Below are 25,271 nucleotides of genomic sequence, written 5' to 3'. Positions count from 1 at the left end.
TGAAAATATCCAAATAACCTAAAAATGTCAGATATTAAAGAAGAGATCTAAAGACATTTTTACTTCACAGGGGGTTCTGGGTAAAAATAAATTTTAATAAGATAAAAATGTCATTCATTTGTCATAATGCCCCATTAAATGATTCGATTTCTTTTTATCTAGTCAAAGTGTCGAGCAATTAATTTTTTTAAAGTTGCAATTATTTCCAGAAGAAATGACATTTAGAATTTCATTTAGATCCAAGACAGATAGTACTGGTGATTAAAAGAACATGGTAATTATTCACACTTTATATTAGAATACAGATGCAAAGGAAGAACACCAAGTGAAAAATCAGTAGAAGGCTGAAACAATTAACCACCACTGACCCCAGGGCTTTGAAGCACATACAACACAGACTATCTTTCCCCTTTTTTTAAATGGCGACATGGCAGAAAACTGTAAGAAAGTGGTATTCATAATCTGTTTAGTTTTTTTATGAATATTTCCTTCAAGTAATTGCTTTGATCACTAAATTCAATGATATCACTGTCACATCTAGATATTAGACTTCAGTGGCATATGAAATAGAAAATAAGTTATTGTCCTGCTCTGGAGTAACATGAGTTGTAAGGGAAATATGGTATAAATAGTATCTACTATAAAGAGCTGTTTCTCTTCTTTTCCTTTCCTTCTTTGAATAAATTCAATATTCATGTTGATGAAATGCAAACTTCTCAGCTTTCTGAGTCTCTGGGTTCATTTTTTTCAGAGTTTAAATCCATTCAATGTCTCACTCCTAATGGGATATATCAGCAACTCTGTCTTCCTTGGCTATTGCTTAATATCAAACATCTAGGTTTGAGTTCATTTTCCTTTTCTCAGTTTTCCTACCTCACTATGGCTTGTAGAAAGACTCTTTGAACACATCCTTCAGCTTCCTTGTGGTGATGCCATCTCAAACATATTATAGCTTCCTGTTTGGCTCAGTGTTCCTGCTTACTTACTGAGCAGAATATGGGCTGAATTACTTATACTTCTTTGGATAATAACTCCACTTCTATAAGCCTTACTTTTCTCAAATCTAAAATGATGGAAATGATACCTTCCTCAGAGTGTTGTCGAAAAGATTAAGTGAGATGACAGGAAACTAACCTATCATGTGTTTCCTAGTATTTCCCAGGAAACACATCTCCATTTCCATCCTTTTTGTCTTGGCAGCTCACTGTGCAAAAGCTCAACTCACCATGTCTTTTGAATTGTATTCCCTGTCGGCATGAGGATAAAAAATTTAATTATCCAGACCACTCTTTTTTAAAAATATATTTTATTGATTTTTTAACAGAGAGAAAGAGAGAAGCATAGAGAGCTAGAAACATTGATGAGAGAGGAACATCGACTAGCTGCCTCCTTCACACCCCCTACCAGGGATGTGCCCGCAACCAATGTACATGCCCTTGACCGGAATCGAACCTGGGACCCTCCAGTCTGCAGACTGATGCTCTATCCACTGAGCCAAACCGGTTTCAGCCCTGACCACTCTTAAATATTCTATGGGATTATGTAATTTCCATCCAGGTCATATGGATGTGATGCTGGAGGGTGATGGATGGTAGATAATTAGAATCTTCAAGGGGGCTAGTCCAAGGGCTGGTTTCCCAATGTCCTTTGTGCTAAACTGTTGGATAGCAAAATATAATTTTTTTAGTGAATAAATGCAATGGAGGCATATCATCATCAACTAATGAGGTAGATAAGTTTAGAGCAAGCATCATATTATATTTGTACTTTTTCAGATATAAAGTTATCTGAACTTTCATAGATTCAGTAGATAAAGCATAAGAAAAGATGCCTTGACTTCTGTTATACAGTTGGCTTTTAGTTTTTGTTGCTTTCTTTCCCCCTCTCTGATTAACACATTTTTTTTCTTCATGAAGTTACTGTTTCTTTCATATTTGCATTATGAACATGTCATCAGTACATTCAATTATAAGCTATCACTTCCTCTTATGATACCATATTTTCACATTAGGTCTTTGATGTTTCTATCATCTATGCCCAGGATTCACCATAACTCATATTCTTGAATTTTTTAATACCACAAACCGAAATAATAAATACCTAAGTGCTGCCTGGCCAGTGTGGCTCAGTGGTTGAATAACCTATGAACCAGGAGATCACAGTTCAATTCCTGGTCAGGGAACATGTCTGGGTTTCAGGCTTCATCCCCAGTGTGGTGTGTGCAGGAGGCAGCTGACCAATAATTCTCTCATCATTGATGTTTCTATCTCTCCTTCCCTCTCCTTTTCTCTCTGAAATTTTTGAGAATATACATGAAACCACCCAAAACATTTTTCCTCAAAGCAAGATTTTTGGAATGGACAGGACTAAGTCATATAGAATTGAAAATTTACAATTTACTAGGAGTAAATAGTATAGTTTAGATAAAATGTCAACTTCAAACAATGTGAAAGTCATGGATGGGCTCTTTGAAATAAACTCAGGGGCCTGAGTGGAATTTAGAGTAATGCCAAATAAATGTTTTTGCTGGAACTGAGGAATTGCCTTTTGTATTTTCTCCACTTTGAGATATATCCTATTTCCTATGTTTTTTTCCTACAGACTATTAAAAAGTCAACATTTAGCTATTAATCTAAACATCAAATAATTCTAAAAATACTTTGCTCTCAAAGTTAACTCTGTTGAAATATTTGACAAGTTAACTTTTAAAATAAAGCTTACTCTGAGTCTTTTTAAAGTGAAAGTGGACTTCTATGCAGATAAAGTATTATCCTCTTACATAATAAAAGGATAATTTGCACATTGACCCTAATGGTGGGATGACCAAGGAACGACCAATCGCTATGATGCACACTGATCACCAGGGGGCAGACACTCAATGCAGGAGCTACCCCCTGGTGGTCAGTGCACTCCCATAGGGTGAGCTCCACTCAGCCTCAAATTGGGCTGATGGCTGTGAGTGCAGCAGCAGTGGTGGGAGCCTCTCCCGCCTCTCGGCAGCACTAAGAATGTCTGACTGTGGCTTAGGCCCACTCCCAGAGAATGGCCTAAGCCATAGTCAGACATCCTCGAGGAATCCCAAACTGTGAGAGGATACAGGCTGGGCTGAGGGACTCTCCAGAATGCATGAATTTTTGTGCACTGGGCCTCTAGTATAATTATGTAAAACTTCATGAAGCTAATGATTATTTCAGTTGGAATGTATGCACCCATAATTCAAATTTTTTTTAATGAATACATATTTCAATATATAAATATGTAATTTAGAAAAGTTCTGATTATCTATATATAAAAGACTAATATGCAAATTGTTCCCATGGGAGTTCGACCAGGAGACCAGGAGTTCAATTGCTCACTATGACATGCACTGACCACCAGGGGGTAGCACAGAATGAAGGAAGGCCCTTGGCTGGCAGCCAGAAGGCCTCAGCTGGCCCTGATCACTGGCCAGTTCTAGGGACTCTACCCCTGCACAAAATTTCATGCACCAGGCCTCTAGTTTCTAATAGAATAAGTAAGTTTTCTTTCTTCTACACAATATAATAAGTTCAATTTTTTTTTAGTGTACATGGCTTTTATAAATCACTATCAGAAAAGTTTCAAGTATTTTGTTATAACTGTTTTGAACTAATTCTTAATGTTTTTTTAAAGTAAATATTATTATGATAAACTTCAGCATCTCATACAAAATTTTTGTCATAACTTTTTTCATTCAGTTTACCCTATTCACAAAGATAAAAATATTATATGAATTCATATTAGATTTGTGAGAGTTCTCTCTCTCTCTCTCTCTCTCTCTCTCTCTCTCTCTCTCTCTCTCTTTTCTTCTCTTTCTCCTCCACTCTTTCTAAAAAATATCAATGGAAAATTTATTCTTGGGTGAGGATTTTAAAAAAATTATGTCTTTGATAATTATGCTTTTGCAATGTATTTTGTTTTGATGAGGTATTTTAAAAAGAAAAACAAGTTTTGCTCTAACTGGTTTGGCTTAGTGGATAGAGTGTCAGCCTGCAGACTGAAGGGTCCCAGGTTTGATTCTGTTCAAGGGCATGTACCTTGGTTGTTGTGGGCACATCCCCAGTAGGAGGTGTGCAGGAGGCAGCTTATCAATATTTCTCTCTCATCAATGTTTCTAAATCTATATCCCTCTCCCTTCTTCTCTGTAAAAAATCAATAAAATATATATTAAAAAAAACCACAAGTTTTAAAATGCTAAATAAATGTCAGATAATACCTCTTCAATACATATTGGCTTCATCTAAAATGGTTGACATAACTGTCCGTTATACAACATGGAGTAGTCCACCTTGAGAAAGGCATTAGCTCCCAAAGAGCCGTGCCCTTCCTTAGCTTTGGGCCTTGGCATATGCTGCTTTGACTACCTAGAACACCCTTTCCTTTCTTGTTTGCTAGAATGTGCTCATCCTTCTGATCCCCTCCAACCCCCCGCCCCCTCGAAAGAGCCTGCCTGGTTCAGTTGCTCTAACCAATTCTTCCCTGATTTGGTTATCACACATCACATCACCCACATTACCAACACTCTTCCCCAAACACTCAGAGACAAGTCTCTGACCTCAGGAGCTTACATTCTAGTTGAGGAAGAAAAGAAAATAAGCAGGTGATTACTTTATATGCATAATAGATATTATATATTTTATCCTACACATTTATTTATTTTTGTTTTCATGTTTCTTGTAATCATTTCTGTTCAGAACATAGAACTTTCCTCATTCACTTTTAATTCAATAACCAAATGGTATTTTATTATGTAGAGTTTAAATAATTTATTATAATTTATAAAATCAGCCTCCTATTGAAGGAATTTTAGGTTCTTTTTATTCTCAGGTTCTTACTAAAAGCAATGCATACCTGACACTAATACAAAGTAATATTGAATGTAAACTGTAATTTAAAAATACAATTATGTAAAATAGAAAGTGATTTCTAGTATAAAAAAAAATTAAAAAAACAACAACAACAGGGATATAATGACCATAGTGATACATCATTCACATTATGCTTTTACAAATTCTGGTGAGTAAATTTCAGGAAGTGAGTATGCTAGGTCAAAATATATGTGCATTTGTAACTTTTATAGCTATTTTTCACTTGTTCTCCAGATATGTGCACTGAATAATACTCACACTGTAATATGTGAGTTTCTCTTTATCCCCATTAATGCCAAGAGAGTTCATAATCAAACTTTTCAATTTTTGCCAATCTAAGAGGTGAACTGGGGTATCTGTCTAGTTTTAATTTGTATTTTTCTCACATTACTTTTTAACTTTTAAAAGTAATTTTTCTTTTCTTTATGATCTATTCACATCTTTTGGTCATTTTATTAAGTATTATTATTTTAATTAATTCATGTTATTTCTTTGTTTTTTATTGTTTAAAGTATTACAAATAGTAGTATTATTGATCTTTAGATATTTTCATTCTGAGATATTAACTTTAGATATTAACTTCTTGTGAAATAAGTTGAAAATAATTTTTTTTAGAGTGGGTGTTTGCTTAGTAAAATTTTTCTCATGATTCATTAGATTATTGAGGTGATCCTATGTCTTTCTTTTTAGCTTTGTTAATTCAATCAATTACATATTAATTGATTTGTTAACACAGGCCACAATGTTTTAATTCTGAAAATTTGATATTGTAATTTTTACAGAAATATTTAGTTTCATTCGTCTTATTTTTTAGGGATCTTAGTATGATATATATTTCCATATGATGTTAGAATCAGCTGGTCTAGCACCAAATTTTAAAAAATGTACTTTTTTGTTGAGAATCATTAAATTTATACATCAATTTGAGGGGAATTGGCATTTTTCTTGATTTTGAATGTCATTCAAGTATTTTTGTTATTCAGATTCAGGAGTGTTTAAAATGTTTTTCATGTAGATCTGGAACATTTCTTGGTAATATATTTGGAGCAGTTTTAAATTTCAGAAGTTTATTTCTAATATTTTCTACCAGGCTACTAATTAATCTTTTTGCTTATATCAGATATTAAATTATATAATGTGAAAGTAGTGGTGATTTACTACTCTTTTTCAATTTTTATAACTGCAAAATCCAATATTATTGAAACCACCTTTGGTTTTTCTCCATTAAATTCAAGTTTGATTTTTAGGACATAGATATTTCATTTCAGTAAGTGTTTACCTATAATTATTTTGTTAAGATTTTCTTTTAATTCAGAATACTTGCAGACTGTTGAAAATGTCTTTGCAGGTAATCCTGGAGAGATAATTCTATGATTTTCTTTTTAGCTTTATTACTATAATTAATTGTATATTTATAAATTTGCTAATATAGAGCCATTTTTGTATTCAGTAAATAAAATATACTCTTCTTAACTCATTAATAGTTTAATATACTGTTAGAATCTCTTTTTATGCTTTTTTAAATTAATATTCTTAAGTCATATTGGCTTGTTTATCTGTGTAATTCCAAACTATAATAGTATGACACTAATATATTGGTTTTGAAAATAATGGAAATATCTCCCTCCTGTATCCCCTCTACTTGTTTGTTTGTTTTTATGCTTTGGAAAAGTTTACATAGCATTGGAATTATCTACTCTGAAAAAGAGTTGATAGACTTTCCCTATCAGTTCATATTTTTTCAAAAATTTTAGGTGTTTCAGATGTTTCTTCATTTCTTCTACTAAAGTCTCTTAGTTGAAATTTCTTTATCTTTTGGAATTAATTTGGATGAATATCCTCTTAGAATATCATCCATTTTATCTAGGTTTCATAATTGATTGCAGCAATCTAGCCTTCATAATGTTCTTACTTTTCCCTTTATTGTGATTATCTTTCCCCATAATATTTCATTTTTATAGATATATTGTCTTGTATTTTCTCAATTAATTATCAATCCCTTCCCATCACAAACATTTTTACTTATGTATTGATGTGACTATTATTTTATTTTCTGATAATTAATTTTAGCTCTTACCTTAATTAATTTTACAATACTGTTTTGTTTCAATTTATTTTCATGTTCTTTATAACTTCTTTAGTCTTATTATTGATTAGTTTAACTAATTTTTTAAAATCTTAAATCTGAAGTTATTAGCTATTCTCTATGCCCTATATTGTAGTATATATTTTTCTACAGTATTATCTTTAAAAAATTTTTACCAATTTGGTTTGATTCTAAAAGTACCTTGGGACAAATTTTATTTTAATGGTGATTGAGTCTTTTTGTTTTCTGAATTTGTTATTAATTACTAGTTTTATTGCATTGTAATAAAAATATATTTAACAATTTCTCCACTTTGGAAATGTTGTTTTTTTGTATTTAGTTTTAATTAATATTTTATGAGCACTTCTAAAAAAATATCTTTATTTCAGAGCAAAGCATTAAACATTTGTCAATTTGATTTACCTTCTTTTTTTTAATAAATATATTTTATTGATTTTTTACAGAGAGGAAGGGAGAGGGAGAGAGAGTCAGAAACATCGAGGAGAGAGAATCATCGGTCAGCTGCCTCTTGCACACCCCTCACTGGGGATGTGCCCGCAACCAAGGTACATGCCCCTGACCGGAATCGAATCTGGGACCCTTCAGTCCGCAGACCGACGCTCTATCCACTGAGCCAAACCGGTTTCGGCATGATTTACCTTCTTAATTGATATTGTTGTCAACTTGATCTTTCATAAACTCAGATTAATAAAGTGCTTCTAAACAGAATATTTCTATCACTCTTATAGCTTTTGTAATGTCTAATTTATGAATGTTGCTGCTCTGTTATGTAATGTCTAGAAATTCATAACTGTTTTATTTTTATTTTGAATTTGTTTAATTAGCATTACAAAATGTCCTTATTTAAATAATTTCATTATTTTTGGGGTCTGCATTCCTTCTTGTGTGATATAAACATTGCATCCACATTTCGTTTACTTTTGCATTTTCCATTTATACTTTTGTTCAGCCTTTTATTTTGTTTTGTTTTAAATTTCTTTTTCATTTGATATTTTCCATCATCATTTATTCGCTCTATGCCCTCTTCCACCTCCACCCTCCACCCCCTACCCCAACCCACTTTTATCATTTTTCTTTCTGAATCACTTATTTTAACAGTCTCTGATTTCTGGTGCAATATGATAGCTTTGTTTTTTAATACATTCATTAAACTCATTGTCATTTGCAGTGACAGCTGTCTGGTCTTAATTTAATGATATACTTTATGCTTCTAGAACTTTTTAATGTTTTTCAATGTGAGGCTTGTTTTGCTATTTTTGTTCATTATTTTTTGTTATTGATCTTCACCCAAGAATATATTTCCCATTGATTTTGAGAGAGAGTGGAAATGTGAGAGAGAGAGGAGAGAAAGGGAAGGAGGATAAAGAGAGAGAGGAAGAGGGAGAGGGAGAAAGAGTTGGTTGCCTCCCGCATGCTACCCATCCAAGGCCAGGAATTGAGCCTGAAACCCAGGTACGCACCCTTGACTGGGAATGAAACCTGCAACCCTTCCATGCTCAGGCCTATGCTCTAACCACTGAGAACACTGGCCAAGGCTCATTTATTTATTTATTTATTTATTTATTTATTTATTATTTAATATATTTTATTGACTTTTTACAGAGAGGAAGGGAGAGAGATAGAGAGCTAGAAACGTCGATGAGAGAAACATCGACCAGCTGCCTCTTGCACACCCTCCACCGGGGATGTGCCCGCAACCAATGTACATGCCCTTGACCGGAATCGAACCCGGGACCTTTCAGTCCGCAGACCGATGCTCTACCGCTGAGCCAAACCGGTTTCGGCCAAGGCTTATTTATTAGTTTTAATTAGTTTTTCTGATATTCAAGATTTTAATTTAAAATTTTACCTTTTTCTATTAGTTCCCTTTCATGAGCAACAACAGAGTTAGCAGGTTTTCTCTTCCTCTGCCTATTCTCTCATTACCCCCTGAGTTAGTCAATGTTTACTTTCTTGGTGTTTACTTTGTATTTTTAGATCTGACTGTACTTCTATTACTTGATTTATTAAGTTTAAATTATAGATGACTATGCAGGGAAATTACTTCCCCCTACTTTGTTAGTTATTTTTACATTATCATGTAACATTTTCTTTATGTGCTATCTCTACATTTGTTTATTCTTAGTTTTATAATTAAATACATTCAATAGTCATCAAACATCTTTTTGTCATAATTTCCCTAGTCCTCTCGGCTGACTTAAGTTCACTCTTAGGCAGATTTTCAAAAACAGTTTATGAAAAAAAAAAAAATTAGCTGAACTCTTGTTTGATCAACACCAAAACCTTTATACAGTTTGCCTTATCCAAACCTAATATTTGTACTTTAGGTTTTGTTTCTCTTTCTTTGAGTATCATACAGGTATTTCTACATTATTCTCTCTCAATAAATGGTTGTGTTAGATAAATTTGAAGCCACGCTGATATTTTTTCATTTATTCTAGGTTTACCATTTTTATTTGCAAACACAGTTCTGTTTGTTTGTTTATTCATCCTTAAAATCATTAACTTTAATAAACTATAAATAAAATTAACCACTCTAGATTAATTCTCCCAAGTCTTTCAGACAACTTAGTCTTTATTTCAATATGTAGATTTAAATCTGTTTTGATTTCATCAAAATTGTCTTGAATTACAACTTTTTAAAGAGGATCTTTTTAAAACATGACTCCAGGTTTTATTTCATCTTTTAAGTATGTTTTTATTTACTTCAGAGAGAGAAAGGGAGACGGAGAGAGGAATAGAAACATCAATGAGAGAGAATCATTGATTGGCTGCCGCCTGCACGCCTCCTACTGGGGATCCAGCATGCTCATAGGCACTGAGCTGCTGCTTCCTGGTTCATGGTTAGCGGATCAAACACTGAGCCACACCTGGCCTGGAGAATTATACCATTTTTTAAAGTTTTTCTGTTTGTTTGCTTTTCTTCTTTGGAAGTTCACTCTGGTGATGATAGAACTGTTTTGTCTATTATTTTCCTTACTAGAGGCCCAGTACATGACATTCGTGCACTGGGGAAGTGGTGTCCCTCAGCCCTGCTTATGCCCTCTCAGGACCCCTCAGGAAATGTCCTTGTGCCCAGATTAGGGATGTCAGCCTGCCAGCAAATCACAGTTCAGTTGATTTACATATTAGGGTTTTATTATATAGGATTTTCTCCCTAAACTGTTTTAAATCATTTTTTATTTTTATTTTTTTTCCCAGCTATCCTCTGCCCCTTGATGTATTCTAGGTTCCTAACATCCTTGCATTCCTTCCAAATTCTTCTTTTTTTTCTCTAATTTCTCTCTGATTTCTGCAAGCTCATTTTTTAACCTCTTATTGTCAAACTATAATCAGTCCTATTTCTGCATTTCTACTTGGCAATTTTCCATTTTATGGGATATTATTTTATTAAGTTTCTACTGTTTTACTTATTCACTATTTTATAGCCCTTTTAAAGTTAAAAATTTATTTAGACACAACCTACTACCAGGAATATTTTATTGCTCTTCCTCAAATTTTATATTTTTTAAACTATTTTGTATTTTTCCATCTATTACACATTCATATAACTTTCCTATATATTTCCTATAACAAAAATTAACCTTTTAATTAAAATACAAAAGTAATCAATTTCTTTAGAAAATTATTGATACATTTTCAACTATTGTATTATATACTTTTTATACCATTTCTATTTAGATATTTTATTGTAAAATATATTATTTTAATATTTTTCTTTTTTGAACTTTTATATTTGTTTTAAAATTTTAGAAGCTAAGCATTTTTGTTCATTTAATTTTATTTTAAATATGAAAAAGGTAATTAAATATAGCTCTTTACAAAAAAATATAACTAGTGATATGAAAAGTTAATTTAATTCTTAATCTTGATATGGTTATAAATATGAATGGCTTTAAGATGTCATGTGGAATTTATCTGTTCAAGTATTTGATAATTTGTATCATAAATTGTTTCAATATGCAGGCCCTAGATTTCTATATTAATTGTGGGTTTTTTTGTAGACCAAAGTATCTGATGTTGTTATTTATATTTTAGGTTATTGGGATGGTTTGGTCATGAACTCAGCACCAGATTTAAAATGGATAACAGTAAGTGTACTCCATTTAACTTTATAAGTGATTTTATTTTAACTTTATTTTAATTTTCATCAGTCTTTGTGTGACATGTATTATACATGCCTCCTGGAGAGTGCACTTTGAAAATGCCACTGAGAATTTTTAAAATAAGAAGTGACATTTCCAGAGTGTAAGACTAAGTGTTTATAGACTTCAACATGATGTCGAGTCTATCCCTTTGTAGGGAGATAAGAGGAGGTGAAATTTAGCATAAAGGATCCGATCTCTTCAACATGGAGTGCCTGACACATCAGGCAGTGAGGACAAGAGGAGTTTTTGTCTTGGAGTCAGACCCTGGAAGACCTCGGTGTCAATCCCACTTTGCTGCTTAGTAACTTTGTGATGCTGCACGAATTATGTCATCTTGGAATTTTTCTCTCTCACATATTTAATGTGAATAATATCTATTTCAGGAGTTAGTTTGAGGGTAAAGACACATTTAAACCAAATAGCAAACAGCAGTGTTATTTCATTTTTATCCTCTCTTCTTCCAACTTGTCCTCCTTTTATAGTTTTGCCACATACTGAGCAGTAGCAGTTAAACCTCAGTAGGCAGAAATGAGAGGACACCAGGAACAGGGGTGTACTGCCTTGTTTCTTTCCCTTAATGACTCTATTCTTCCATCTCATGGAACACAGAAAGCTTTTCGAATGCTGTGAGAGTTCCACTTAAACAAACTTGAGCATTTAGGTGACGTCCAACCCTGAGATAGTATTTTAACCAAATTCACATTTACAAAAACCAGGATCAGGAAAACTGTATTTTATCTTGGCTGCAGAAATAATGAGCTCTGTTATCAGTCCAGTTACTTAAAATTTTGTGCTAGATTTCTTATCTGTAAATGAGGGAGGTGGATTAGATCAGGCAGCAGAGTTTTTCTGGGAAGGATAAAACTGAAGTTATTTTAAGCTTTTTGGTTTATACTGTCACTGTGGCAAAAACTCAGTTCTACCATTGTAATGCTAAAGTAGTCATCGACCTACATAAATGAATGATACGGCTGTGTTCCAATAAAACTTTATTTATAAAGACAAGTGGTGAGCCACATTTGGCCCACAGGACACAGTTTATCTAACCCTGGATTAGATGAATCTGGAGATACCCAGCATATTCTAAAGTTTATTTTAGGGGTGTCGAACTCAATCAGAGAAGGGGCCAAAATCTAAAATCCAGCCTAAATCGCGGGCCGAATGGTTTACTGAACAGTCATAAACTGTCATTGTGATGGAAACGCAGCGGAGTGCAGTGATGACAGCGCGGTGCGGGCCACATTGCAAGGCCTGGCGGGACGGATTTGGCCCGCGGGCCTTGTGTTTGACACATGTGGTTTATTTAGTCAGTCTTAGTTTTAATTTGGTCTCTAGCTAGCAATTTTCACTCTATTGGATTTAACTTTCCATCTAATTAATTCTGATTAGGATAATATCTTATATTAATTCACCTTTTAAACATATCATACTTAGGCAGATTATTTTTTTTAACTTCCCCTTTTTCCCTAAGAAAAGCCACTTGACCTGGTGCTAAAAGTCACTTTCATAGGCCATTTCATTTGATACGTCTGCCTTTGGGCAGCATTATGATTACAAATCATTCAAATCCTGACGTCTTCCTCTCATTGACTTGGTTTCATAATGAAAGAACATAGCATGAAGCAGAACAAGGAATACAGTCTTGGGAATGGCAGAGGACAGGGTCCAGAAAAGCTTTTATAAGAAACTATTTTTATCTTGTGCCTAAGAGCTCTAGTGCTTGGTAATTTCCTACGAAGGTGTGGGCAGGGGAGATAGACATTACAGGTAAAGGGAAAATGTGCCAGTTTTTTAGGTCCATGGATTTTCTCTAAAAATATCTCAGAAATCTTAGGCATATAAATATTTAATTCTTTTTCTCTCTACTGCTCTGTCATTGAAAAAAATCCATAAAGGCTAATTTTTAAAGATACATTGTATTAAAATGACATAATATGAATTTTTCAGAATTGCAGTTAATCCCTGGAGCCAATGGATTTAGAATTTCAAATCCTCCCATGTTGTTGGTCTGTTCTTTACAGGCTAGTTTGGAGGTAAGTGATCCGTGTGCCAATCTTCCCACATCTTTTCCTTTTCCTTTACCTGATTGTGACATGTTGTAGTACTTTCTCTGCTAATCAACAAGATTATAACGTGCTCTGTGCACAAACATTGTGCAAAGAGTAATGTCCACCTTTAGGATGTGTCTGTATGTGAATTTTTACCTTTTGTGCGTGTCTCCGGCCCCTAGCAGGATGATTGGCACATTTTTGGCACTTAGTAGATGTTAAATATAACACACCTGGGGAGAAATACTTTTAGTTCCACTTCCAATTTATATAAACTTGAGTGAGTTACTTAACCTTCTATTGCAATATTTAAGTCTCAATTAATTAAATCATTCAGCATTTATTTACGAAGAGAATGCTGTGCGCCAGACAATGCTGTGAGTACAGGGGACTCTGTCTTTCTAGTTATGTCAATCAATGAACTGACAAAGTTTTAGGAAGACTAAGGAGAGAGTATGTATATAATAGAAATTGTCCAGGACTCCATCGCAGTAACGACTCAACAGCAGGATGCGTGGGCCAACCAGGCCAGCAGAGGGGGCAGTGAGGGACCACCAGACAACTGTACAGGCAGGCTGTGTGGAGTGACCAGACTGGCGGGGGGCGGGGACAGTTAGGGCGATCAGGTCCACAGGTAGAGGTGGTTAGGAGTGATCAGGCTGGCGGAGGTGGGGCGGGGGGGGCAGCTAAGGGCGATCAGGCAGGCTGGCAGGTGAGCAGTTAGGTGTCAGTGGTCCCAGATTGTGAGAGAGATGTCCTGAGGATTGGTCCTAAACTAGTGGTTGGATATCTCCTGAGGGGTCACAGATTGGAGAGGGTGCAGGCTGGGCTGAGGGACCCCATCCCCCCGCGTGAATTTCATGCACCGGCCTCTAGTGTGTGTGTGTGTGTGTGTGTGTGTGTGTGTGTATGTGTATATACATATATATATATATATATATATATATATATATATATATATATATATATATATATAATGAGTCAGAGTAAAACAAAGATTGGGTAAGGTTGTTTTATGAGTTAGGGTAAATTTTGTTAAAATGGGATTTATGCCATTATAGTCATGTATATAATCTCTACTCTTACTGGCTAAATATTTTTTCTTTAAATTCATTCATATTTTTACTTAAAATATTGATAGTTAGTCTTACCCTAAATAATAATATCCAAGGAATCAGTTTGTTTTCCTAGATCTGCATATCTATCTTCCTATTTCAATATATCTAGATAATTTTATGTATTTCTACCTATCTATATATTTCAACTAATTATTCAAATATTAATTTCAGAATGAGATTAAATTTATTCAAGTAAATATAGTTTTAATAATTTATAATGCACAATATCAGTATAAATAGATATATTATGCAAATATATATATATACACACACACATATTTAAGTAAAATATATTTTAAGTATACATATACTTTTTTAATAATTTATTGATTTTTTACAGAGAGGAAGAGAGAGGGATAGAGAGAAACATTGACAAGAGAGAATCAGCTACATATACATTTTTAATAGAGATTTTAAACAAATAGCTATTCAAATAAAATTTTATTTTCAAAAATTTTAAATCACCCGAAGATAAAATAGTTTGTGATGTTTTAGGAGATCGTGTTGTGGATTGACTGGAAATACTTCCAAACTCTCTTCTAAACCTAAAATCCTAGGAATCTGCGAACAATTATCGCAGTCTCTCATTTTGCCCACTGGGAGGCAGTGTCAAGTTCCTCTATTTTTATGCAACTTCTCTACTAAATCCTGGTAATTTCATTTCATGCTCATTTAAAGAGCAGGTTCTCAGTTTGACCACTAGATGGAACTTGCGCTGTTCTCACTTTTCAGCTTTTTTTTTTTTTTTTTTTTTTTTTTTTTTTTTTTTTTAGGTTGAAATGAACTCAGTAAACAAGATTTTTGTTAGTGATAAATTTTGGAGAGAATCAGTTTAGCAGATTAGATAATGAAACTTCAATTGTTTGCATAGAAGTCATTCAGAGAAAAACTTCTGTTGAACATTTCAAAACAAAATGTTTTGCTTACTTGCCAGTTTATATCAGGGAGAAGATGAATTATACTACTTAAAAAAGCTACCAAGGCATACCTTAAAAAACAACTAGTATTTAAAGTTATTTCCTCTTATTCTTCTTGTCTTTCTCAGCCATATCTAGACATTTTCTTTAGACTTTTTCCACTGGTGTTTTCTCTGCGGTGGGTGAGCTATTGCAGTATTCACCCCTCTGCCAGGGCAAGAGTCTGATTCTGAACTTTCCCTACCAGTACTTTCCTACCATAGTGTACTATAGTCCCCAGACAAGCTTCTATTATCACCTGGAATCAGAAGACTGATTTATCTCTTCCTTTACTATCTAAGTTTAAACCCAGCAAAGGGACCTACGAGCCACCAGAAGAGGGATATCCACTTCTCTGGAGCTTCTTACCACCTGAGTACTTCTGGGGAGCCTCTTAGAAGTCACTCACTGCTCAGGCCATGACCTGAAGGAAATTAGATGTAGGTAATCAAACCTTAGGTTGATGAAAGTATTCTTTTGAAACTCTTTCTCCACATTATAAATTGCAAAATTCTGAAATTGCAAACGAATATATTTCATTGTTTCCCATTCTCTACCTAATGTTACAATGTTTCCCTTTCTGAGTTTGCCATGTAAGTTAGCACCAGTAAGTTAACCATGTCAGAACTTATTTGTTTAGAAGTTACGGCATATGGAAGATAGGTAATTGAAGTTTGAGTAAATGAAATAAATAAATACCTGAATCAAACTACCTTTGTTTGTTTTGTCTACTTGCCTTTTCGAAAAATATTCCACATAGTCAAATGCCAAATGCAGGAAAGAGTATATATTTAAGAAGCAAAGCACATGAGCACGATCTCAGGGTTACAATAGGAATTTTAAGCAAAGGATTGAAATGGTTGTTTATAATTATGTACGTTTAACTATACTATTAAAATAGCACCTTAGAGTCAGTTTCAAACTATCATTTTCTTTATATTGTTGCTTCTTAATCATTTATACAACTAGAGACCTGGTCACAAAAATTGTGCACAAGGGAGGAGAGGTGTTCCGCAGCCCAGCCTGAACCCTCTCACAGTCCGGGAACCCTTGGGGGATGTATAACTGCCAGTTTAGGCCCAATCTCCCAGTCCGGGACCACTGGATCCTAACTACTCACCTTCCTACATGCCTGATCACCCCTAACCACTTGCCAGCCTGCCTCATAACCCCTAACCACTCTCCTGCCTGCATGATCGCCCCTAACCGCATCTGCCTCAGCCCCTGCCACTGCAGCTTCATCCAGAAGGACATCTGGAATGACATCTGGAAGGTCATTCAGCTGTCCTGTCTAATTAACATATTACACTTTTATTATTATAGATACTTTAAAAATATTGTGGGTCAAGGCAAAGAGCACTAGAGTAGGAACTAATTGGCAAATATTGTACCCCTTGTGGGGACACGGAATGTGGCTTACATAAGTGACAACTACTCATTGTTAATTGATTTACCTAAATTTCTAAGTAAAAATGTTTCAACCAGAGCAGTTCTGAGGTCTCCTCAATTTTCTTTCTTCTTTTTTTTTTTTAAATATATTTTATTGATTTTTGTACAGAGAGGAAGGGAGAGAGATAGAGAGTTAGAAACATCGATGCGAGAGAGTCATCATTGATCAGCTGCCTCTTGCACACCCCCTACTGAGGATATGCCCGCAACCAAGGTACATGCCCTTGACCAGAATCGAACTCGAGTCCCTTCAGTCCCCAAGCTGACGCTCTATCCATTGAGCCAAACCGGTTTTGGCGGTCTCCTCAATTTTCAATTACTAACTTGAACTGACATAATATTCATGTTGTAATTTGAAAGGTCATATTTGTATGTAGCAATATATAAAAATTTTAGACCCTTTTGGTACATAAATTAAAAATGAAATAAATAACTTCAAAATAAAAATTAGAGCACTCAAATAAAATACATTGCAAGTCAGAAGTTTACTTTGCATTTCCTCAGAAAGTTATCAGAGAGCCATTTTTTAAGAATTTAAAAGAAAACCATCACAATTGAAAACATCATGCTTATGCTTATTTTCCTATTTAAGCTTATCTAACTTTGCATTCATTTTACTGAGAAAAAAAAAAAAAAACCCAAGTAGATGAAACTTGCCAAGAATTCTATTATAAGCTGAATATCTTCAAATTACACTTTTCATTTTTTTCTATTAAAAAATATTCTTCCTCTGTACTGAAAACACAGAAATGATCAGAAGCCAAGAAGGAAAGAGGATATTTTGTTCCCTTTCCCTGTTAACTCCTCCTATTAGCCCCTCTTAATATTTTGATGTGAGAGTTTGGCAGAGACATTTACACTCTGTGAAAAGAATTTTATAGTGCCTCACAACGCACCTGCGGTGGTAAGGTGGAAAACAGTTTTAGATATAAGTTAATTTATTGTTAACAAAGAGCAATGACATGTTAACACTGAGATATTTGTTAAAAAAATCATTTCTAGTTATTAAGAGAAATTTGCAAGGCAAAAGCCTCCTACAAAAAACTATGAGCTTAAGTAATATTCCCCAAAAGTCTTGCTAACCTACGAATACAAATGAAATATCCTTAAAAGTACTACTTCTAACATTGCCCCCATCTACATCTTATGGGGCCCATGTCAGAACCAGGAAATTTTCCAGAATTTTTTATTAATAAAATTTTTCTCAAATAATTATTAATATCCAAAGAGAAGCTTGGAAAGATTATTCTCATATTTTTATATTCCAAACCTGAGAATCAAAACACTGGTGGGCTGCACCTTGCCTCTGTGAGAATGCTGATTCTTAAACTGGGCTCAGTGGTTGAGTGCCACCTATGATCCAGGAGGTCATGGTTCAATTCCATGTCAGGGCACATGCCAGGGTTTCGGGCAAAATCCTCAGTGGTGGCAGCTGGTCAACGATTCTCTCTCTTATCATTGATGTTTCTCTCATTCTCCCTCTTCTTTTTGGAATCAATAGAAACATATTTAAAAACACACACAACAGCTTGGAGATGTTCCTTCTCAGAGTTCTCCTTGTGCCAGACATGTTACGTTTTGTTTTACACAAGAAATGCTTCCTATCAGACTCCATGTAACCGGGGTTACCCTGAGTCCTAAAGAATATAGTCGTTTATCCTTACCCAAAGGGGATACATTTTAAGACCCACAGTGGAAGCCTGAAACCACAGAGAGTATGAACATAGTATATATCATATTCCATATATATATATATATATATATATATATGAAAGCCCAAGTGACCAAACAACTAAATGACCAGTTGCTGTGATGCATATTGACCACCAGGGGGCAGATGCTCAATGTAGGAACTGCCCCCCTCAGGGTCAGTGCACTCTAACAGCCAACCTCCTGTAGCTGGCCAGCCTTCCTCAGTCCTTCACCCCTGGCCAGCCAGCCTGATTGGCCCTGATCAGCACTGGGCAAGACGGTCCCGATCACTGGCCAGGCCGAGGGACTCCACCCAGGCATGAATTTGTGCACCAGGCCACCTAATTTATAAATTAAGATAAAGCTTAATTTATAAATTAGGCATAGTGAGAGATTAATGGCAATAGTTAATCATAAAATGGAACAAAATATAACAATGTATACTGTAATAAAAGTTATGCAAATGTGGTCTCTCTCAAAATAATTCATTGTACTATACTCACCCTTCTTTATAATTTTTTCCTTTTTCATAATTTCACAGATAGAAGACTCGTTCTTAGGAACCTCCTCAAATATTTTTTTTCTTTCTTTCTTTATTAAGTAGAGAACTTGGAGCTTTTCACTTAAAAGGACAAACTTTACAGCTTCTCATTGTCATGTCCAAACTGCCAGCATCACTACGCTTGCACGTTGGGGCCATTATGCAGTAAGACTTGCTTGAGTAGAAGCACTGCCATGCCATGCCAGGTGGTCTGATAACCACGCTGGTGACTAAGTGGGCGGGCACACAGCGTGGAGACAATGGACAAAGGGACATTCACAGCCTGGGAGACATGGAGCAGAAATGCAACAGGTTTTCATCAGGCTACTCAGAGTGGTGCACAATTTAAAACTTATGAATCATTTATTTCTGGAACTTTTAATTTAATTTTTGGACTTTGATTGAAGCGGGGGACAACTGAAACCATGGGCAACTGAAACTGCGGGAAGCGAAGCCATGAATAAGGGGAAATGACTGTCTTCTTTACTCTGGGCCCTCAGATGTCTTCTGAAACAAAGATGCAGCTTCCCCTTGCAGCGGATCTCCTCCCAGGCTGCAGACATGGTCTGTGAGGGGGGGAGCCCAGGGAGACAGCATTCTATGCTGCTTGAGAGATGAGTGGTTTGGGTTAGACACCTGGGAAAGGGGGTAGTCAGAAGTGGTCTTATCCTAGATACAGTTTTAAGTTAGAGCTACCAGGTTTTGCAGATGGATTTGTGGGAGTTGTTTTTGAAAATAAAGCAGTCAAGGATGATACCAAAGTGATTGACCTGCAAAACTGGTGGGGAGGGAATTGCCCAAAACTGAGGTAGTGAAGGCTACAGGAGAAGGTGACTGGGAGGAATATTGGGAATCCCAATGTTGAATATGTTTAGATAGAAATGCCTGTTGTACATGCATTCCATTAGAATGTCGAGTAGCAGTCAGATACGTGGTTCTGGATGAGAGAGCTGTGAACGTTAAGTCCAGATTGGTATGAATTGTGTTTTTTTCAAGTCATTGTAATATAAAGAAAATGTTGAAAGAAAAACAAAATACAACTCCCTTCTTCTTCTTTAACCAAATCTATACCCTCCATGCAACGAAGGGGAAGAAAATGTATGCCTAAAGTGTTTATTCCCATTAGAATGCGGGCCCACACATATATACAGAAATCTGTGTTTTCATAGACTTTATGAAGTCTACATACCATTGAGTGACCTTGCCTTGGCTGTGGCATGACATGATACAGTGAAGGGACAGAAAGTGGCAGGCCAGTGCATCACCCTCCGTTTGAAGTTCATTCAGCTCTTAGAGGGAGGATATATCTTTAAACTCTACTTGACCTTAAGAGATAAGCTAGAAAAGCATGTCTCTTCTGACCTCTAATGTTCCAGCACCAGTTACTGTATGCCCTTGTCACTCATCTTAGTATAAGACACCTCAGGCAGGAAATTGCAGTGTTTTCAGACCATACGAGAGTGTAATAGGGAAAAAAGTGATGAAAGAAGAAAAAAAGCAGGGAGGAGGTGGGGGTGGAGGGGGGAGGAGAAAGGGAAATAAAGGCCGAGGCTTTAGTACTAACAAATGTATTGTGTAACATTTTTGCTTCTCTGTCTGATAAAACTTGCTTGTTTTCTCACTGCTAAACTGGAGGAGTTTCAGGACTTGGTCAAACAACTGTAAATCATATTTTCAACATGACCTTCCACATAGGCATGCCCATTCAGCTCCTACTGTATCGTTTTGTGGACCAAGCAAACTTATATCAGAGGAGAAAACGTCTTCTTGATTATGAAGGTTTTGGAAAAAGCGTTCAAATTTTATATTTCAATTCCTTTATAAAGGGATACTTAGAGTAATTTATTCTAAGCCAATTTAAATTATTCTGAAGGAACATTGCATCACCTTTTTTCTTTTCTTTTGCAAGTATTGTTTAAATGGCATTTTTGCCATTTTTTCTGATATAGAAACTTTGCTTTCAGTTCTTGATGGCAAAGGATTTGACACATTTTTACAAAACGACTATTTAACATAGGGTGGTTTCTGGAGAGGTTAAAAGTGGCGATTTTTGCTTCTTTGTAAAAAAACAAAATGTTATTAATCTGTTTCTCCTTCTACAGATCTTTAAGAAAGCAACCATGAAAGCATTGAGAAGGAAGTCTGTTTTGCTCACGGGTTACCTGGAATTCCTGCTCAAGCACTACTATGGCAAAGACAAAGCAGAAACCAAGACACCCGTGGTGAACATCATCACTCCCTCCCGCGTAGAGGAACGTGGCTGCCAGCTAACACTAACATTTTCCGTCCCAATAAAGTCTGTATATCAAGAACTAGAAAAAAGAGGAGTGGTTGTAAGTATATCTCTTGCTTTGCTACCCGCTTTTCTCTAGGGATTGCATGTTAGGGGGGAAATTTGGATTCTTTAGTTTATTCACTGGTGCATGTAATTTCACATCCATCAGTCAGTTACTGAGGATAAATTAAGTGCCAACTAAGTCAGTATTCAGGACTTGCTAATGAAAGGGCACAGAGATCTGTCATTTCTGATAAAAAAAAAAAGAAGAAGAAACCACAAATTTTGGATAAAAAGAACCGTTTTATGTAATTTATTCACTTTTATTACAGTTTGAGCAGCAAGTATTATTTCATCTGAGGAGTGTTAACATTATATGAAATAATTTTTTTTAACCATTGGGCCAAAGTTGCCTTCTGAGTCTCTTGAAAGGAACTAATAAGGTGTTAAGAGAATAATTTCAGGGGAAAGTGGTGATAATGCAATCTAGGGACTGCTCCACTCATGTGGCCCTCCAAACCTTTAGGAGAGGTCAGCACCGCAGACGCTGGAGGCACCAATCAGAATATCAGCCCTGCAAATCCTATGCCCAAGACAGGTGCTCTTGGGAAAGTTAACATGTATTAGCCTGAGACTTCTCATCTGTTTTGGGGTGTGGATGCATACTTACTTCGAAAAGTTAGTATGGGAATGAAATGGACCAACACACATGAACCATTTCCTATGCTGTCTAGCCTGTAGTGGGTATTTCTTAATATAGTTCCAGTGATCTTCAGGCTAGGCCAAATTGTCTGGGCCATTTCATACCATTTCAGCATTCTCAGTGTAAACCCAAACTAATTTTAGACTGTAATAAATAATAAAACGGATTTATTTGAGCAAAAGGAGATACAGCCTGGGAACACAGGTTTAGACAGCAACCTAAATTGTATCCAATGACCCTGGACAAAGGGGAAGCCGCCTTTTACAGTGAAAGTTCTCACCCAGGTTTCCAATTACGTCCATTTTATGTAAGTGAGGTATCCGATTGTGCAGTTGTGATTGGTCAGTACAGTTAAAATAAGGATACAAATTGAACCATCCTGATTGGATGCGGCAGGTCTCAGTCTGTTGGTAGAAAGATGAAACCATGGTTTCCCCACCGTGGTTGACTCAGATGGCATAAACAAGCTAAGAGTTCAATCTGAGGTTTTCATCAACTAATGACACTAGACTCTACTTCATAAAATTGGGGCCCTTGGTTGACCATGGCGCAGATAAATTCTTTCTCTGGGTTCATATCAAATGAATCTTTCTTCTCAAGGTGCACATCAGGAATATAGCCAAGTCCTTACCTGTAAGATTTGGGCTTAGAGAAATAAATGTAAGGATAATTGGACTAGAACTCTCTAGGACAGGGTGAGGTTCTCATTCATTTAAATGTATCCAAGATTCCCGGCTCTCCAGGGTTTCCCACAGAGGAATCATACATATGCTCTGTAGAATGCTTAAAGAAGATGACCTGAATGGATTTCAGAAAAGTGCTTTTGGATATTCATGTAACAATCCACTAATAGTTTAATTATAATTAAGAAGAGAGTTTCACATACCATAGAAACATTATATTTTCATTAAAGTGAAAAACAGCTTATATAGTAAGTTTTAGGAAAATCAGCATGACTATTTCATATAAATTCATCTTGAATGCAGATTTTCATTATGAAAATAATGCTGACACCATTGTGGCTTTATTTCAACCCCACAGTGTGACAAGCGGGAACCCAATGGCATCCGGGTGGCTCCAGTTCCTCTCTACAATTCTTTCCACGATGTTTATAGATTTATCAACCTGCTCAATTCTGCACTTGAGGCTGCAGAAAGAAAAGATAATGGTGTTTAGAACAAAGTAAGCGAATAATTCTGAAAGCTGCTATGATTATTTTATTTTCATTCATGTTTTAATCTTTGGAAATGTTAAAAATAAAAACAAAAACAACCTACACTAATCACACCTAAGTGGCAATGAATTGCATACTTTACAAAAAAATCTGGTATAATTCTTTTAAGAGTTAACGTTCTTGAGGAATCTAAATGTCTGTCCAATTTCTTGGTGTTTTGTGAATCAAGGTTTTCATTGGTCTTGGTTAGCTGTTACAGTTCAGGATCAGTGAAATATTGTTACTGGTTTAATTTCTTATTGACTGACAATGTCATAATATGTATTAAATTTTTGTTTCAATTTTCTAAATATCACTTTTGCTTAAATTTCCCAAAGACTTTCTTATAAGCACTATAGTTGAATCATCTGATATATGTATGATTTTGGAATATTCTATCCAGCTCTGATTTAAGGAACAGAAAGTAAAACATTTTCTAGAGCAGTGGCCTTGAAATATTTTTGGCCACAATCCACACTAAGAAATATATCTAAAAACAGAGACCTATATTTATGTGTGGATAGGCTTTGTTTTAATACACAATTTTTAACAATATTTTAATGTCTGTGAAAGAAAAGTCTATCAATTTTCAATCAACTGCTTCTTACAATTGCCACTGGCCATTCTTTCCCATTACTATCCCTGACATCAGCATGCTTCTCAAGACGAATAGATAGCACCTTACATTGAATTACAAGTGGTATATATAGTAAAAACCAAAGGTTCATAAATTATTTACCTGTGCTCTGATATTTATTTTTCTATCTTATTACAACAAATGTTGGTTGAAACTTGTTAAATTGATTTTTCTACCCATTCTTGGGCCCTTGTTGATACCATAATCACTATTCATGGATTTGACAAACTTCTACATTTATATATATTCTCATCAAGAAAGAGTGACTATGACATAATTATTTCCATATTGAAACAAATTTTAATGAAATTAATGTGGACAACCATTTGGATGTTAGAGTTCAATAAAAAGATGCAGAATTCCAACAACACCAGCAAGTGCTGATGTTTATCAAGAATGTACTATGTATTGTGCTGCTCTCTTTATGTTATCTTAGTTGAGTGGTTGCAGAATTGCTTTAGGAAAACTTCCCACTCCGGCTTTTGGCAAAATTTATCTTCACAGATGAGGAAGTTCTCAAAACCTTAACCTCAATCATGTACAACCTCATGAGGAAGAAACTCTTCCACCCTCACTATGATAAACAAAGCAGACATGGTTTCAGCTGTCAGGGAACATGTTTCAGCTTAGAGGGAAAAACAGACAGTAATCATAAACACCCAGGTAAATAGATAATTACAAACTATAACCTCTATAAAAGACAAACAGATGACACTATGAAAGAAAAATCTCATGGGTATTAATTAGGCGGTTGAGTAAGGGAAGGTGTATGAAAATTCTTATAAACTTAAGTTCTAAAATATTTCATGCTAATCATGTTAAAATTTATCCAATTATATGTACAAATCATTTAAAGCATGATCAGCACCATGTCCTTATTAAGAATCAGAGCATTAGAAATTCCCTTTCTCCCAGCTTGCACTCGCGCCCTCCCCTAATCCAGTAATAATAATTATTTTTAAATATATTTTATTGATTTCAGAAAAGAAGGGATAGAGAGATAGAAACATCAATGAGAGAGAATCATTGATCGACTGTCTCCTGCTCGCCCCACACTGGGGATAGAGCCAACAACCTGGAAATCAAACAGTGATCTGCTGGTTCAAAGGTCAATGCTCAACCTCTGAGCCATGCAGGCTGGGCCAGAAATTATTATTGAGTTATGTCGTATAGTAATCATTTCATTACTTTCTTTAAAGTTTTATACTTATATATGCACTCATCTATTCTAATAATAGAGGGATATGCAAATTGTCCAGGACGCTGTCATGTGAAGACCAGTCAGCAGGTTGCGCAAACAGTAGATATGGGCGGCGGGGACTTGTAGCAGCGGGGTCAGGGGAGCGGGGTGACGGGCCTGGCGGAGCATGGCTTGTACTCCCCACATGGTGGCTGTGGCAGCTGTGAGAGCTCTGGATGGCTGCTGCCACTTGCCCAGGGCAGGTCCTGGGAAAGTGGCAGTGGGGACAGAGGTGGGGAGGTGGGTCCAGCAGAGGGC

General features: G+C 35.5%; 1 protein-coding gene across 1 annotated transcript in view; it reads left to right on the top strand.

Annotated features, from left to right (window-relative positions):
* The window catches only part of KYNU (kynureninase), a 105,714-nt gene extending 81,571 nt beyond the window's left edge, over positions 1-24,143 (top strand). The window contains exons 12-15 of the mRNA XM_036421889.2: positions 11,032-11,084; positions 13,089-13,174; positions 21,048-21,278; positions 22,965-24,143. Coding sequence (XP_036277782.1) covers positions 11,032-11,084; positions 13,089-13,174; positions 21,048-21,278; positions 22,965-23,099 — 505 coding nt within the window. The 3' untranslated portion in view covers positions 23,100-24,143. The remainder of the gene's footprint in view (positions 1-11,031; positions 11,085-13,088; positions 13,175-21,047; positions 21,279-22,964) is intronic.
* Positions 24,144-25,271: the final 1,128 nt, after the last annotated feature.

This window comes from Pipistrellus kuhlii, unplaced genomic scaffold (assembly GCF_014108245.1).
Source record: "Pipistrellus kuhlii isolate mPipKuh1 unplaced genomic scaffold, mPipKuh1.p scaffold_m20_p_7, whole genome shotgun sequence".
NCBI classification, from domain to species: Eukaryota; Metazoa; Chordata; class Mammalia; order Chiroptera; family Vespertilionidae; genus Pipistrellus; species Pipistrellus kuhlii.
This window is presented reverse-complemented; position numbering and strand designations above follow the sequence as displayed.